The sequence below is a fragment of the Heptranchias perlo genome, chromosome 38 (genome assembly GCF_035084215.1).
Source record: "Heptranchias perlo isolate sHepPer1 chromosome 38, sHepPer1.hap1, whole genome shotgun sequence".
Classification (NCBI taxonomy): domain Eukaryota; kingdom Metazoa; phylum Chordata; class Chondrichthyes; order Hexanchiformes; family Hexanchidae; genus Heptranchias; species Heptranchias perlo.
In genome coordinates, this window is record NC_090362.1 from 10504002 (window position 1) to 10521713 (window position 17712).

General features: G+C 45.2%; 1 protein-coding gene across 2 annotated transcripts; it reads right to left on the reverse strand.

Annotated features, from left to right (window-relative positions):
- Window positions 1–1497: 1497 nt before the first annotated feature.
- tm2d3 (TM2 domain containing 3) lies at window positions 1498–15682 on the reverse strand. 2 transcript variants are annotated; one of them, XM_067973408.1, is made up of 6 exons: window positions 15604–15682; window positions 13416–13514; window positions 12989–13143; window positions 8114–8288; window positions 7263–7338; window positions 1498–3273 (listed from the first exon to the last, which is right to left on the reverse strand). In XM_067973408.1, the coding sequence occupies exons 1-6, from the start codon at window positions 15668–15670 to the stop codon at window positions 3108–3110; spliced, it is 738 nt and encodes a 245-aa protein (XP_067829509.1). In that variant the 5' UTR covers window positions 15671–15682; the 3' UTR covers window positions 1498–3107. The 2 variants fall into 2 exon arrangements, with proteins under 2 accessions (XP_067829509.1, XP_067829508.1); XM_067973407.1 differs by having other exon boundaries at window positions 12989–13146.
- Between the last annotated feature and the right edge of the window lie 2030 nt (window positions 15683–17712).

Here is a 17712-nt window from a genome sequence, read left to right on the forward strand (position 1 = left end):
AAATAAATACTTTGGATATGGTCACAAGAAGAATATCAAAATTGGTAGCATTGCAAACTGTGGAAAAATTCAGGATATAGGCATTAATGCAGTGGGCAGACTGGTGGCTGATGCAGTTCAATGTAGAGAAATGTGTAGTAAATTTTGGTAAAAACAGTGAAAGGAAACCAAACATAGGATTAGGCAAAGTTAATCTGATCATGGAACTGAAGGCATCAGAACCCAAAGTGTAACTGCCCAGAAATCCACACTAACCTAGAAACCAGTCCTAATGCCTCTAGCTCATCCACTGAAGCAGTGGCAAGATGGCTTTGTACAAGCTTTGTCCACTTTGGTAGGAAGAATAGAAAAGCAACATTTTTTGTTTAAAAAAGGTGAGACACTAAGAAATGTTGGTAGTCAGAATGATTTGGGTGTCCTGGTAAACGAATCACCGAAAGTTAACATGCAGGTACAGCAAGCAATTAGGAAGACAAATGGTATGTTAGCCTTTATTGCAAGGGGGCGGGAGAATAAGAATAAAAAGGTCTTGCTGCAATTATACAGGGCTCTGTTGAGACTATAACTGGAGTACTGTGTACAGTTTTGGTCTCCTTACCTAAGGAAGGATATACTTGCCTTTAGAGGGGTGCAATGAAGGTTCACTAAATTGATTCCTGGGATGAGAGGGTAATCCTTTGAGGAGAGATTGAGTAGAATGGGCCTATTCTCTCTTGAGTTTAGAAGAATGAGAGGTAATCTCATTGGAACATATAAAATTCTGACGGGGCTTGACAGGGTAGATGCTGAAAGGCCGTTTCCCCTGGCTGGAGAGTCTAGAACTAGGGGGCATAGTCTCAAGATAAGGGGGTCAGCCATATAGGACCAAGGTGAGGAAAAAATTTCTTCACTCAGAGGGTTGTGAATATTTGGATTTCTCTACCTGAGGGCTGTGGTTGCCGAGTATATTCAAGACTGAGATCAATAGATTTTTGGGCACTAAGGGAATCAAGGGATATGGGGACAGGGGTGGAAAGTGCAGTTGAGTTAGATGATCAGCCAGGATCTTATTGAATGGCGGAGCAGGCTTGAGAGGCTGTATGGCCAACTCCTGCTCCTATTTCTTATGTACCAATACTGCAGCCCTCACTGGAATGCACAAAATCCATTACAGCTATGTTTACCTTCGGGACAAATCCAACAAAACCTAGCCCTAGCAAAAAAGTTAAACGGATTACTGGAGAAAGATTATTCAAACATCATCATCCAATATGATTTTAAAACACTTCTTTGCTGTACCCTGCTACATTATAAATTAGTTTAATGTATATAAATTTTATTTTGTAGATTAGTACTTTTCAGAAGCTGTCAGTATCTGCAGTACTAGAAACAACACTTGTAAGCTACAATGCTGCACTTAGACCATCTGAGGGCAGGTGGCCAGCTCCGCTCCCAGCATATTAACTAAAGCAAGTTTAATGTCAATCAAAAGGAGATGAGACTTGTTCAAATGATGGGTCATATTGATATAGCAATGTTTATTTTCACATTTTTGTGACAATATACAGTACAGTAAATCTCTATCCACATCTGAAGCACTGTGTCGAACCAGCTGATCACAAACTGCCTGTAGCTCAGAAGCAACATAGGTAACCATGGGAGACCAGCCATATTGAAAGAAAAAACATGTATAAATAAGAATTTACCAAAACTTCCCTGCCAATTTTTTCTTGGGGAGGGGGTTTGAAACACCTGTAGATATATCTCTACCAGGCAGAAAATGGTATATTTCAACAGTAACCAATTTGTCCTCCTTCTCCTCACTTTCACACCCTACCCCCCCACCCAGCCCATACTGAAGACCTATCATGCTGCACTAAATCTAGGATTCCAGCTCAGTATGTTGCAATCTTGCTTGGGACTGGAGGTTCATTCTGTTATTTGGCCGCTTACACAAAGCGGCATCATTACATCAGGTGCTTCTAACTATTTGAGGTCATGTTACCCTCCAATCCCCCCCTTTCCTACTTTCCGAAGCCACACAACTGGGAGGTTTCCCCGATCCCAGGCATCTGCTAATGCCACTCCATAACTGGCCTACATTAGGAAGCTAACAGGAGCACAGTGACAGCCCTCCCTTGATTTGTGTTACCTGTAGGGAGTCGCTGGGATCTCCATTCGGGAGCTCACCAGAGAAACAGGTGTAGGATCGGGCAGGGTGGACTGAGCCCATGTGTCACTCTGGGGTATACCGCCCTGGCACTCTCTCATACACTGAGCTGCAACGGCGACCAGACCAACATCAACCCCGATCCCCAAGATACATCCCTCCACCGCAGGTTACCATAGCGTATGTTAGAAGCTGCAATGCTTTTGTCATGTTAGCGGTGACACAGTAGTTCCAGAAAATACCTCCCAGCAATACTCCCAATTTACTGGGCTAAGAAACACACAACTTGGTTATTTGCAGTCCTGTCAATGTGATTATCCTGCCGGTTGTGGCCCATCACCATCTATCTGCTCCCTTTCTCCCTTATTTCAGTGAGTGAGTGAAATGTTATTCAAACTATAGAACGAAAAGCTAATCACCAATGCCAAATAACTTCAAATACTTCTCGGCACTGTTGAAGTCCAGGGAATTCCGCATATCGTCAACTCCCACTTCTTGCCAAGGGTTTTACTTTAAAATCAGAGTTTTGCAGAATTTGGCCTATTTTCAGGCACATATTGAGTCCTTGCCATATCAGCAAATTGTCTGCAGCTCTCCATAAAAAGGCTCATAATCAAAATCACCACAAATCGAGGGAAGAACCAGTGTAAAAATCAACAACCACGACAGGATCCCGAGGATGTCTTCACTGGTCATTTCAATGATCACTATCACCACGGTTGGCCGGCAAAACATAAAAGCAACAGGAACCCACTGTACCTGGTTGAATCGCCATGTACTAGTCCTCACCTTGATAAAGAAAGGCAAAAATGAGCCCAGTACAGATACTGTACATAACAGCAGCACGCTCTCTCAAGAATCAGCAACTGCCGTTCCACAATTGCACATGGCAATGTCACCTGGAAAAAGCTAATCTGTAGAACTCAATATCGTCACAGGACGAGGCTTCTTGTGCAGCTCAGATGTACAGAGAGCCGTCTGCAGGCCCAACATACCCAATCCCAATCAGCAGCACGTCTATCAATGTCCATATTCCAAGCCCTCCGAAGCTGAAGAGTTTGCCAAGACCCTCCTTCCACTGGCCCAAATAGAAGCGATCAGCTCCGAACCCTCCCAATGTGATGCTGCAAATCAAATTAAAATTTCCATTAAACAAGAAGGAAATGTTACTCAGTCAGCTAGCAAAGGGGCCCTGGCTTTCCTCCCTGCTATCCCAGCACTGGCCGCAAACCGACAAAAATAATCTTTTATTTGACTTTCCTTATGGCTCAATTGGTAATTGCACTTCCATATCAATATCCTGGTCAATATTTATCCTTCAACCAACATCACTAAAACAGATTACCTTGTCATTATCTCATTGCTGTTTGTGGGAGCTTACTGTGAGCAAATTGGCTGCCGCGTTTCCTACATTACACAGTGACTACACTTCAAAAATACTTCATTGGTTGTAAAGTGCTTTGGGTCGTCCTGAGGTCACGAAAGGCACTATATCAGAAACAAATGCAAAAATGCAATGCACGTGATACTGAGCCAGGGAGAGGAGAAGGTCTCGGGCTTGATGCCTGATCTGCGACAAATTTACTAATCTCAGCTGGGATGGCATTTGGGAATCGACAATTGGTCTCAGTGTCCCAGGATTAGAGAGGGGAAAAATCAGCCAGGGTTCCCGCTGCTCATTGCTGTCCAGTAACTCCTACTGGGATGTGCATGTGACTGGACATGGGGAGAGCATGGGGAGGGTCAGGTTCGGCCTTCAGTTTAATACTTTCCAACACTCGCTATCTAGGTTCCACGCACAGAATTGCTGCTTGGAGCGAGTTCCCAAAGGGAGACCGCACCCCACAGAGGATCAGGGAGGAGGAGGAAAACTGGAGAGATCAAAGAATCTGTCATTTCTTATGGAAGTTGTGCACTTCAGTGAAAACAAAATCCAACCGTATAATCATATTACAGAATCAAAGAAATCTGATTGCAGCCATGAGATTATTACATGCTGCCAGCAACGTGTTCTACACAAAGTGCAGGTTTCTTAGCAATTTGAGACAAGATCCAGTAGGGCTCACCAAATCGACATCAGCTGTGTGCACAAACCCACGAACAATTAACAGTCGGAGGAGAATGCAAGAAGTCAAGGGAATTTCAAGGGATTTGTAATTTGGAAAGAATAAAGTCGGTTGCCTGTAACCAGGTTCTGGATATAAATGATCATATTTAATATTTAGACATCAATAACATGTAGTCTAATGCAAACCAAATCCTAGAGAAAGAAACTCTATCTGAAGTGCTGAGTCACACATCGTGACCAGTCCAACAGGAAAGTCATGGATTCAATTAAAATGTACATTCACGACACTGCAACAAATCACCTCCATTAAAATGCTGGCTGCATTTTGCTGTCGAAGGATCACAGCGAGTCACTGTTTATTATACTATATATTTGTATGTTCTTCCCTCCCACCAGTGGATAACATGAATTTCACCCTTCCCTCTTCCATTTGTGGATAACATTGTATGAAGAGTATACCCCACCAGTTAGCACTAACTATTCCATCAAACCCAGAGTCTAGGCAAAATGCATGAACTTTTTATAAAATTTCTACAACCAGACATGAACCACATTCCTCTCACAAATACAAACATTAACATCAAACTATATACTTCAAATACACTAGATCAAACGATTTGCAAACATAGAATCATAGAAGTTACAACATGGAAACAGGCCCTTCGGCCCAACATGTCCATGTCGCCCAGTTTATACCACTAAGCTAGTCCCAATTGCCTGCACTTGGCCCATATCCCTCGATACCCATCTTCCCCATGTAACTGTCCAAATGCTTTTTAAAAGACAAAATTGTACCCGCCTCTACTACTGCCTCTGGCAGCTCGTTCCAGACACTCACCACCCTTTGAGTGAAAAAATTGCCCCTCTGGATCCTTTTGTATCTCTCCCCTCTCACCTTAAATCTGTGCCCCCTCGTTATAGACTCCCCTACCTTTGGGAAAAGATTTTGACTATCGACCTTATCTATGCCCCTCATTATTTTATAGACTTCTATAAGATCACCCCTTAACCTCCTACTCTCCAGGGAATAAAGTCCCAGTCTGTCTAACCTCTCCCTGTAAGTCAAACCATCAAGTCCCGGTAGCATCCTAGTAAATCTTTTCTGCACTCTTTCTAGTTTAATAATATCCTTTCTATAATAGGGTGACCAGAACTGTACACAGTACTCCAAGTGTGGCCTCACCAATGCCCTGTACAACTTCAACAAGACATCCCAACTCCTGCATTCAATGTTCTGACCAATGAAACCAAGCATGCTGAATGCCTTCTTCACCACCCTATCCACCTGTGACTCCACTTTCAAGGAGCGTCAGCATGGATTTGTAAAGGGTAAGTCATGTCTACCTAACATAGTTGAATTTTTTGAGGAGGTAACTATTATGCTAGATAAGGGAGTGTCTATGGATGTTATTTATCTGGACTTCCAGAAGGCATTCGATAAGATTCCACGTAAGAGACTGTTAACAAAAATGAGAGCACATAGAATTGGAGGCAATAGGAGACAGAGAGTAGGGATAATGGGTATGTACTCAAATTGGCAGGATGTGACTAGTGGTGTACCCCAGGGATCTGTACTGGAGCCTGAGCTTTTCATTGTACTAATAAATGACTTGGATGAAGAAATAGAGCCATATATCTAAGTTTGCTGACGACACTAAGTTAGGTGGCACAGTAAATAGTGTAGATGGAAGCAGAAAGTTGCAATAGAACATTGATAGGTTAAGTGAATGGGCAAAACTGTGGCAGACTGAGTTCAATGTGGGGAAAGTGTGAGGTCATCCACTTTGGACCCAAGAAAGATAGATCAGAATATTCTCTAAATAGCGAGAATCAAGGAACTGTGGATGAGCAGAGAGGTTTAGGGGTCCAAGTACAGAAATCACTAAAAGCTAGTGGACAGGTACAAAAAATAATTTAAAAAGCAAATGGAATGTTGGCCTTTATCTCAAGATGACTGGAATGCAATGGGGTGGAAGTTATGTTACAGCTGTACAGAGCTCTGGTTAGATCCCACCTGGAGTACTGCATTCAGTTCTGGGCACCACTCCTCAGGAAGGATATATTGGCCTTGAAGGAGGTGCAGCGCAGATTCAACAGAATGATACCGGGGTTAAAAGAATTAAATTATGAGGATAGGTTGCATATGCTACACTTGTATTCCCTTGAATATAGAAGATTAAAGGTTGATCTAATTGAGGTGTTTAAGATGATTAAAGCATGTGATAGGTTAGATAAACTATTTCCTCTGGTGGGAGAGTCCAGAACAAGGGAGCATAACCTTAAAATTAGAGCTAGACCATTCAGGGGTGATGTTAAAAAGCACTTCTTCATACAAAGGGTAGTGGAATCTGCAACTCTCTTCCCCCAAAAAGCTGTTGAGGCTTGGGGTCAATTGAAAATTTCAAAACTGAGATTGATAGGCAAGGATATTAAGGGTTACAGAAGCAAGGCAGGTAGTTGGGGTTAAGATACAGATCAGCCATGATCTAATTGAATGGCGGAACAGGCTTGGGGGCCGAATGGCCTCCTTCTGTGCCTATGAATACACTGTACAATACCTCAAACATTTCTGGATCTGTTGGAAAGACCTATCGCCAGATTGGAACGGGGCACAACGCAGTAAGTGACAGGCCAATACAGTGATTCCTATTATAGAGAAATACTGCACTAATCCCAGAAATAACCATCAGTGGCCATCACTAGACTCAGTAAGTGTACTGAGCTCAACACCGTAGGTGGCACCATAGCCTTAAGTGTTGTTACTTGCCTCCTGTGACCACTACAGGTGGGGAGTGAGTGGGAGGGGCAGATTGATTCATACTAATGGACGTATACTTGTTGGTAGGAGTGAAACTCTCTATAAGCTATAGTGATTATAGGGCAGTCTCGCTCTTGCAATGAAAATAAACACAGATCTTCTGATACCATCCTGGATGATCAGCAGGTCTCTGGCCTCTCAAATTATTGACAGAGCAGGGAAAAGATTAAAATACTTCAGATAGGAGTCTCAATCAAAAAATAATACATCTCACTACACATTCTCACCTCAGAGCCAACGCTGTTGACCACTTGTAACCCCCTGTCCAATTGCAATACATCTTCTTCTGAAATGTGCGATTGCCTGAGGAATAAAATAAAAATCACAGACTTTAATCTGAGAGTCAGACATTTTACACTTCATGTTCATTTATATCAGGGAAGCCTGTGTATGCGTGGTTGAAAATCAATCACGAAGCACAAAATGAAACAAGAACTTATGATATAACCATCACACTAAAAGACTGGCAAGTTTTAGATCACACACGAACCTCACCAACACCAAGTGCTAGGGTCAGATCCACTTGAACAAAACTCATACCACAGCTTCCGATGGCCTAGTGAATAAGTGTAACACATCATGTGATCACTACATAGGCAAGTCGGCCCCAGCTTTGATCCCTCGTCTGTGCTGAGTTAATTGATCTCATCGAGAGCTGTAGTGACAAGGTGAGCATTGGTCTCAACAGCCTGGGGAACCAGAGGGGATTAAAATAAAGAGCTTGGATTTGCCACTCCTGTTCCCTACCCCTGCTGGAACTGCAAGGAGTGGGTCCGTTGGTGAAGTCCTGGACACAAAAAGATTCAATCAAAGAAAGGGATAACTGGAAAATGAAAGAGCCTTCGTTATTCCATAGCTAATAATCAGCAGGAACTAATTCTTTTCATTTGTAAAAACTGTTGTAATTTCAATTACCAAGAGCATAAAGTACTCAAACAGTAATTCTACTCAGGGTTGTAGCTTCCTCATTCTACTGAGATCAGTAGAACATACAGCAACCCAACTCCCTCACACATGCATACACATCTATATCTATATATCGTATCAATACATCATATCTCTTTCTCCCACTACTTACCAAGACAATGCACATGTTCCAGAGCCGTACAGTTAGAAATAAAATATTCCCGCGGACACTGCACCGTCTTGCACTTGGTGGTTTCTTTGCACTGGTACTCAGTGGGTGGCACTTGCCAACAGAACCGACAGATCATTGTTATTTGAAATGTTTTCTGTTCCATCTTATTTTCATCCTGAGTGTGAAAACAGTGACATACAAGAAACATAAACTAAGGGTGACAAGTGATTGATTATACCAAACAAAGTTACTGCGAGGTCCCAGGTTTCATTCCCGGTACGTGCCAAGTTACTGATCTCAGCCACGGCAGCTGATAGGGTCTTACAATTTACCTCACCATTTGGGCTATGGAGGATTCCCAGTCCTGAGCCCTATCCAGGCCCCCCTGCTATGTACTTGTGTGAATTTCAGCTATGATGTCCTCCTAGGTTGTGAAGCCTTCCTACACTGGAGTCACAGATGAAGAACAGCCACTTAGGTAAGGTACCAGAGTGGGGTGGGTGAGGGGGTGGCCAAAACTCTATCCTAGCAATGAGATGGGGAAGAACACTGGGGAAAAACATTAGCATGTACTTCCTGCGAAGAGGATGTGGCTCGTTGCCTCCTACACCTGCTAGTGGCCAGCATCAGGAGCGCAGATGCCCAGGAGCAAGTTATCTTTACTCAGCCAGTGAAGGGTGTGGGACCCAGGAGCAGACAGACACAAGAGGCTTTTTAAAATGTTAGAAGTCCTAAACTAAAAATTGAATAATAAAAATTAATTGAATAATGAAACACTGATTAAACAAGGCCATTCATTCCAAATCTCATCCCTCCTATATAAGCCCTTTCATTCTGCACACCCCAAATCTTCATTACTCCCCTTCTTGGTGTGTTACTCCAAATATTTCTCACTCCGAGTAAAGAAGCTCTTTCTAATGTCGGTTTTAAATTCACTCATTTAAATTGATGTACTTGCCCGGCTTAATTTGAAGTAATATTCTGGGTTTACCTTCTTGTCACCACTTATTTTATTTACTCAACAAGCGCCTGAATTTAGTCAGAGATGGAATTTTGTGGAACATTTAGGAAGTTGCTCTCAAAAGTTTTTTTTAAATTGGGAAACAGATGAGTGACCAAGGCCCACAACTTAAGCCCATCACTGAGGTTGAAATACAACAAAAATAAACTCTACGTCCTATCCATCACCAAGACTACTACTTTTATTTCTGCAATATCGTCTACCTCTTCCCTCACCACCCCAGAAACCCTTATCCATGCTTTGGTTACCTCCAAACTCAGCTTCTCCAACCTCTTCTCACCAGCCTCCTGAACTCCACTTTACACAAACTGCAACTCACCCAAACTCAGCTACCTATACCATTTCCAACACTCCCTCAACCCAGCCTGAACGATCTCCACTGGTTCCCCATCCCCCAACACAATGAATTAAAGATCTACATCACCATCATCAACAAGGGCTTGCAGTTACATAGCGCTTCAGGTAGAAAAATGTCCCAAAGCGCTTCAAAGAGGCGTGATCCAATTTAAAAAATGGACGCTGAGCCAAAGGAGGAGAGATGAACAAAACTTTAGTCAAAAAGGTGGGTTTTAAAAGGGAAGCGGGGTTTAGGGAGGGAATCCCTGAGCATGGGGCTCGGAAGCTGAAGACATGGCCACCAATAGCAGGGCGAAGGAGGGAGGCGTACAAGAGGGTTCGAGGAGGTTGTAGGACTGGAGGGAGTTACAGAGATAGGGAAGGGCAAGGTCATGGAGGGATTTAAACACAAGAATGCAAATTTTAAATCTAAGGCTTTGGGAGACTGGGAGCCAATGTAGGTCAATAAGGACAGGGTGATGAACAAACAGAGCTTGATGCAGGATAAAATATCTGCAGCTGAGTTTTGGATGTGCTGAAGTTTATAAGGGGTGGGGAATGGGAGGCTACCAGGAGAGCATTAAAATAGACGAGTCTGGAGATGACAAAAGCACAGTTGAGGTTTTTTAAATGGCAGAAGGGCTGAGGCAGGGACGGAGATGGAAGTAGGCGGCTTTACGACGGAAAGAACATGGGGTCGGAAGCTCAGCTCAGGGTTAAATAATCTGGTTCAGCCTGAGACAATGGCTGGGGAGGGGGATGGAGTTGTTGGTAACGGAACGGAGTTTGTGCCAGAGGTCGAAGATGATGGCTTCAGTCTTCCTAATGTGTAAATTACAGCTCATGTGGATTGGAAGGAGCAAATGTAACCCCACCATTCAAGAAAGGAGGGAAAGAGAAAACAGGGAACAATAGACCAGTTAGTCTGACATCAGTAGTAGGGAAAATGCGAGAATCCATTATTAAGGACGTAGTAACAGGGCACATAGAAAATCATAATATGATTACATGATTAGGCAAGATCACAGTTTTATGAAAGGGAAATCATGTTTAACAAATCTATTACAGTTTTTTCAGGGTGTAACTAGCAGGGTAGATAAGGGGGAACCAGTGGATGTAGTATATTTGGATTTTCAAAGGCATTCGATAAGGTGCCACACAAGAGGTTGTTACACAAGATTAGGGCTCGTGGGATTGGAGCTAATATATTAGCATGGATTGAGGATTGGTTAACGGACAGAAAATAGAGAGTAGAAATAAATGTGTCATTCTCGGATTGGCAGGTTATAACTAGTGGGGTGCCGCAGGAATCAGTGCTTGGGCCTCAACTATTTACAATCTATATTAATGGCTTAGATGAAGGGGCCGAGAGTAATGTATCCAAGTTTGCTGATGATACAAAGCTAGGTGGGAAAGAGGGATTTGGGTTTCTTTGTACACGAAACACAGAAAGTTAACATGTAAGTACAGCAAGCAATTAGGAAGGCAAATGGAATGTTGGCCTTTATTGCAAGAAGGTTAGAGTACAAAAGTGAGGAAGTCTAGCTGCAATTGTACAGGGCTTTGGTGAGGCCACACCTGGAGTACTGTGTGCAATTTTGGTCTCCTTACCTAAGGAGGGATCTACTTGCCTTAGAGGTGGTGCAATGAAGGTTCACTAGATTGATTCCTGGGATAAGAAGATATGAAGATGGATTGAGTAGAATGGGCCCATACTCTCTGGAGTTTAGAAGAATGTTTCCTCTGGTTGGAGAGTCTAAAACTAGGGGACATAGTCTCAGGATAAGGGGTCGGACATTTAGGACTGAGATGAGACGGAATTTCTTCACTTAGAGGGTCGTGAATATTTGGAATTCTCTGCCCTAGAGTGCTGTGGATGCTCAGTGGTTGAGTATATTCAAGACTGAGGGAATCAAGTGATATGGTGATCGGGCGGGAAAGTGGAGTTGAGGTCAAAGGTCAGCCATGATCTTACTGAATGACGTAGCAGGCTCGAGGGGCCGTATGGCCTACTCCTGCTCCTGCTCCTATTTCTTATGTTCTTATCTGAGACTGGATGATGGACAAACAGTCTGACAACACAGAGGCAGTGGAGGGGTCAACATGTGGTGGAGGTAGAACTAGGTGTTATCAGTGAACATATACCAGTTGGCCCCATGTCTTCCAATGATGTTGTCAAGGGGCAGCATGCAGATAGGAAGAGGAAGGGGCCAAGGGTAGATCTTTGGAGGACACTACAGGTAATAATGCGAAGGCTGGAAAAGAAACCATTGCTGGAGATGCTCTGGCTACAATAGAACAGGTAAAATTAAAACCAAGTAAAGGAATTCCCACCGAGCTGGACAACTAGGTAAAGCCATTTGTGGAGGATGGTGGGGTCAACCGTGTCGAAGAGAGATAATGCAGCATTGTCAGTCACAGAGGATGTTGTTTGTGACTTTGGTTAGGGCCGTTTTGGTGCTGTAAGAAGGCTGGAAACCTGAATGGAGAGATGAGCATGGGACTGGGAGACAATATTCTAGGATTTTGGAGAGCAAAGGGAGACTGGAGATGAGGCGGTAGCTTACAAGAACAGAGGGGTCCAAGCTGGGTTTTTGAGGGGGTTATTGAGGTTTTGAAAGGGGGGAGAGAACAATACTTGAGAGAAACCATTTACAAGGGACAAACTGAGCTCAGTGAGGGCATGGGGCAGATAGAAGAGGAACTAGAGACTGGGGATCAGGGCCTAGTTAGCAAGGGGAAAGGCAGAAGCAAAGCGGCTGAACGGACAGTCTCAGTCTTGGTCACAAAGAAATCCATGGGCTTCTCGTACTTGTTGTTCAGGGAGTGGAATTTAAGGAGACAATGGGTAGTGGTGAAATTAAGCCGGGGGTTATCGTTGGTTTCCAGGATGATTCTAAAGCAGCGAGTGGTTTTGACAAAGAGTGAAGCCAGGTAGAGCGTGATGTGGTTCAGCCAGATCTGGTAATTAATGGGTAAATCAGTTGTGCACCAGATACGTTTATGTCTGTGTCCCTTGCACTTGAGGGAGCGAAGATGAGGGCCATACCAGAGGGAATGACTGTGATGGGAGACAGTGAAAGTTTTTCTGAGGACAACAGCATCAAAGGTGGAGGTGAGGGAGTGGTTAAGCAAATATACAGCTGCGAAGGTATCGTACAAATGCCGCACCCATCTATCCTCTAACTCTGGCCTCCTGTGCATCCCCTTCCCTCCATTCCACATCGATAACAGAGCCTTCAGCCTTCTCTGTCCCACCCTCTGCAGCATCCTCCGTAAACCCTTGCACCTTGCAACTCCTCTCCCTGCATTCAAGAGCCATACAATCAGTCATCTCCCTAACTCTTCTACTATTACTCAACATCTGTGAAGCACCTTGTGATGTTTACTATATTAAATGTGCTATTAAATTGTAGGCTGTTTTAACAACTTATTAAACAGAACTAAAAGTAGGGCAAAAATGTAAAGATTTATATTGCCCACAACCCCTACAGACTCTGTACACAAGGTTTACTTACTGTGCACTGTACATCTGGTTTGACTGTACAGTTGAATGACGCATCTTTTCCATAGACACAGTTTGAATGCAGCATACAATTCATACAATCCGGGGGCAATTTGCTGCACAGCCCTGCACTGGGGCATTTTGACAGGTAAGGCAGCACCGTGGTTACTGCTGGAAACAAGTCACAGGGAGAATCATCATTGATCAGCCATGATCTTATTGAATGGCGGAGCAGGCTCGAGGGGCCATATGGCTTACTCCTGCTCCTACTTATGTTCCCACTCACCAAGGCCCATAAGCTACATTTTAAATTTAGACAGATTTCTCATATGGTAATAACCTTTCCGTAAAATAGAATGAGTCTATATTTTAACAAACATTAATCACAGAAGAGGACTAACGATCAGATGAAGTGACATTTTCATTCTATATTTGCTTACCATCTACTGGATGACCGGGGGTGGTGCCCAGGGTGCTGGATGGAAGCACAGGACCGTTGGTCTGCAATATCCCATTAGGTCCCTTGGTGCTCAGAGAGTCTGAGAGAGAATATTTACACTGTGTTCAGGCTGAAAATTAAATCTCATCCCCCAAAATACCAGCATCACTTCAGAAACAGCCCATGTACTTGTATGCTACAATATTCTCTAGTGGATAAATAGCAGGAATCGCATAGACGGAGCTAAGCGATTGCACAACCAATAGATCAGATCAAAGCTCTGCCGCCCTGCCACATCCAGTCATGAATGGTGGTGAACAATTAACGGGAGGAGGAGGCTCCGTGAAAATCCTCATCCTCAATGATGGCAGAGTCCAGCACGTGAGTGCAAAAGACAAGGGTGAAGCATTTGCAACCACCATCAGCCAAAAGTGCCGGGTGGATGATCCATCTCGGCCTCCTCCCAAGATCCCCACCCTCGTAGAAGCCAGTCTTCAGCCAATTCGATTTGCTCCACGTGGTATCAAGAAACGGCCGAGTGCACAAGATGCAGCAAAGGTTATGGGCCACGACAACACCCCGGCTATCGTGCTGAAGGCTTGTGCTCCAGAACTAGTCGCATCTCCAGCCAAGCTGTTCCAGTACAGCTACAAAACTGGCATCTACCCGACAATGTGGAAAATTGCCCAGGTATGTCCTGTCCACAAAAAGCAGGACAAATCCAATTTTTTTTTATTCGTTCATGGGATATGGGCGTCGCTGGCAAGGCCGGCATTTATTGCCCATCCCTAATTGCCCTTGAGAAGATGGTGGTGAGCCGCCATCTTGAACCACTGCAGTCCGTGTGGTGAAGGTTCTCCCACAGTGCTGTTAGGGAGTTCCAGGATTTTGACCCAGTGACGATGAAGGAACAGCGATATATTTCCAAGTCGGGATGGTGTGTGACTTGGAGGGGAACGTGCAGGTGGTGTTGTTCCCATGTACCTGCTGCTCGTCCTTCTAGGTGGTAGAGGTCGCAGGTTTGGGAGGTGCTGTCGAAGAAGCCTTGGCGAGTTGCTGCAGTGCATCCTGTGGATGGTAGACACTGCAGCCACTGTGCGCCAGTGGTGAAGAGAGTGAATGTTTAGGATGGTGGATAGGGTGCCAATCCAGCGGGCTGCTTTGTCCTGGATGGTGTCGAGCTTCTTGAGTGTTGTTGGAGCTGCACTCATCCAGGCAAGTGGAGAGTATTCCATCACACTCCTGACTTGCACCTTGTAGATGGTGGAAAGGCTTTGGGAGGTCACAGGCTGCATATTCTGCATTGAGTGACTCACCTTCTGACTCCCCAGAGCCAGGGAAAGGGGGCGGGAAGAGAAAGAGAATGGTGTGCAATAAGGTGGAGGGCAAGGGATAATGAAATGACATAAGTTCTTTTTCTCTGTGCTGGGTCTGCTTTCCCCCACAGCCGAATAAACTTCCCACACTCTCTATCGAGGCCCACATGTGTAGAGCGGCTACTTGGGGCGAGTTTCCAGAAGGCAGCTAGCACCATGGAATTAACCCCAATGAAAATAGTGTCTTCAGTAGAGAAAACAACAGCAGCTGCAGCTCGAAATAAGCCATGGCGGGGGACACACTAACCGGAGAAGTTTGGTTAACAGTACCCAGGGTGGCTATCGGCTACTCAGAGAGGCCGAAGCATGTCCCGGGAACATATGGACTAGGGCGTGGAGGGGAAGTCACCCCATATTGTGGACACCATCCAAAAACCCTTTTCTCCATTTCTTCAGACATGATTGGGGCAGTGACACAGACTAGCGGTGGAACACACTTCACTCCCCCACTCTCCCCTCCCTTCCTCCCTCCCGCACCGATCGCCCCACTCTCCCCTCCCTTCCTCCCTCCCCGATCGCCCCACTCTCCCCTCCCTTCCTTCCTCCCTCCCGCACCGATCGCCCCACTCTCCCCTTCCTCCCTCCCGCACCGATCACCCCACTCTCCACCCCTCAGGGCTGAGACTGGCTCCGGTTCCGTATCCATTACACGCGATGCTGGGACAGCGACTCTCCGACGGGAGGGCAGAGGCCGGGGGATCGGGCTAGGGACTGGCCGTAGAGAGTTGTTACGGCCGGGCCGGCTGTTGATACCCAATCCGCCGGACCCGTTTTCATGCCAACCCACGGGCCTGCTCCCGGCCTCGGACTCACCGCCTCTCAACAACCCGACCAACTGCCACAGAAGCAGGAACCGATCCAGAACCTTCCACACCGCCATCACTCCCAACCCGCCAATGGCAGCCCTGGAACAACCACCCAATCACACCCCAGACAGGGAAACCAGCCAATCACAGCAAACGCAGCGAAAACATCCAATCACATACCCGAGAACGATGCCCAATTAGAGCCCGACTCCTGAGATTGAGCAGCCAATCACAGCGTACTGTGAGGGAATGTGTTCAGAGTTGGGACAGAATACTGGAAACCTGCAATAAATCTGGGAATACTCGGGAACCTGCAATAAGTTTATCGAATACTAGGAATCTGCAATGAAACTTGGAATACTGGGAACCTACAAAAAAAACTAGGAACCTTCAATGAAACTTGGAATACTGGGAACCTACAATAAATCTGGGATTACTGGGTACCTACAATAAATTTAGGAATAATCAGAACCTGCCATGAAACTTGGAATACTGGGAACCTATAATAAACCTCAGAATAGTAGGAGCATGTAATAAGATTGAGAATACTGGAGATTTTAAATAAATCTGGGAATCTAAAAATCAATGTGGGAATGTGAAATAAATCTGGTAATAAAGGAAATCTGTAATAAAAATTAAAATTCTAGGGATCTGCAGTAAGGCTTGGAATACTGAGTACGTGTAATAAAACTGCAACTCATGGGGATCTTCAGTTCCATTCGCAACCCCTCAAATAATGAAGCAGTCCGAGCCCGCATGCAGCAAGATCTGGACAACATCCAGGCTTGGGCTCATAAGTGGCAAGTAACATTCGCGCCAGATAAGTGCCAGGCAATGACCATCTCCAACAAGAGAGAGTCTAACCACCTCCCCCTGACATTCAACGGCATTACCATCACCGAATCCCCCACCATCAACATCCTGGGGGTCACCATTGACCAGAAACTTAACTGGACCAGCCATATAAATACTGTGGCTATGAGAGCAGGTCAGAGGCTGGGTATTCTGCGGCGTGTGACTCACCTCCTGACTCCCCAAAGCCTTTCCACCATCTACAGGGCACAAGTCAGGAGTGTGATGGAATACTCTCCACTTGCTTGGATGAGTGCAGCTCCAACAACACTCAAGAAGCTCGACACCATCCAAGATAAAGCAGCCCGCTTGATTGGCACCCCATCCACCACCCTAAACATTCACTCCCTTCACCACCGGCGCACTGTGGCTGCAGTGCGTACCATCCACAGGATGCACTGCAGCAACTCGCCAAGGCTTCTTCGACAGCACCTCCCAAACCCGCGACCTCTACCACCTAGAAGGACAAGAGCAGCAGGCACATGGGAACAACACCACCTGCACGTTCCCTTCCAAGTCACACACCATCCCGACTTGGAAATATATCGCCGTTCCTTCATTGTCGCTGGGTCAAAATCCTGGAACTCCCTTCCTAACAGCACTGTGGGAGAACCGTCACCACACGGACTGCAGCGGTTCAAGAAGGCGGCTCACCACCACCTTTTCGAGGGCAATTAGGGATGGGCAATAAATGCTGGCCTCGCCAGCGACGCCCACATCCCGTGAACGAATAAAAAAAAACATTAAATCCTGGGAATCTAAACAATGGCTTTATTCCCAGATGCTGATGGGAAGGCACAGCAGGTCTGACACCCTCAGACAAAAGATGGTTCACATTTCAGGTGGAACCCATCATCTGGACTGCTAAAGGGAGGCAGACGCTCCTTGCCCAGGCTCCCCTCCAAGACATGAGCTTGTCTCCCCTCTGAGCCATGATCTCTCAGACACTGATGAAGCTGCTGTGCATTATGTTTTTTTTTATTAGATCCATAACATGTGCTGCCTTTAAGAGGGAGCACAGTGTAGGAGCCCCTTACAGGTGCTTCCCCAGTTATATATAGCGGGGAAAAAAAGCCTCAGAAGAATTTTGATTTTTTTTTTAAAAAGTAATAGATTTTGTCGTCAGCTGAGTGTTTGACAAACGTGGAAACTGTCCCATGAAACAGCTAGAGTTCCTGCTTGCCTATAGGGGCATATATTACTTACCTAGTCCAGAAAATAGAGGCACAGGTTGACAAAAGTCAAGGCTTAGGCCTCCGAATTG

What these genes read in the sequence shown, in the direction of transcription:
- tm2d3 (XM_067973407.1), bottom strand. Translation starts at nt 15,670, where the DNA reads ATGGCGGTGTGGAAGGTTCTGGATCGGTTCCTGCTTCTGTGGCAGTTG. An exon ending in GGTCGGGTTGTTGAGAGGCG is followed by an intron (nt 13,515 to 15,603) that starts GTGAGTCCGAGG and finishes ATTCTCTCTCAG; the next exon opens with ACTCTCTGAGCACCAAGGGA. An exon ending in CCCCGGTCATCCAGTAGATG is followed by an intron (nt 13,147 to 13,415) that starts GTAAGCAAATAT and finishes ACTTGTTTCCAG; the next exon opens with CAGTAACCACGGTGCTGCCT.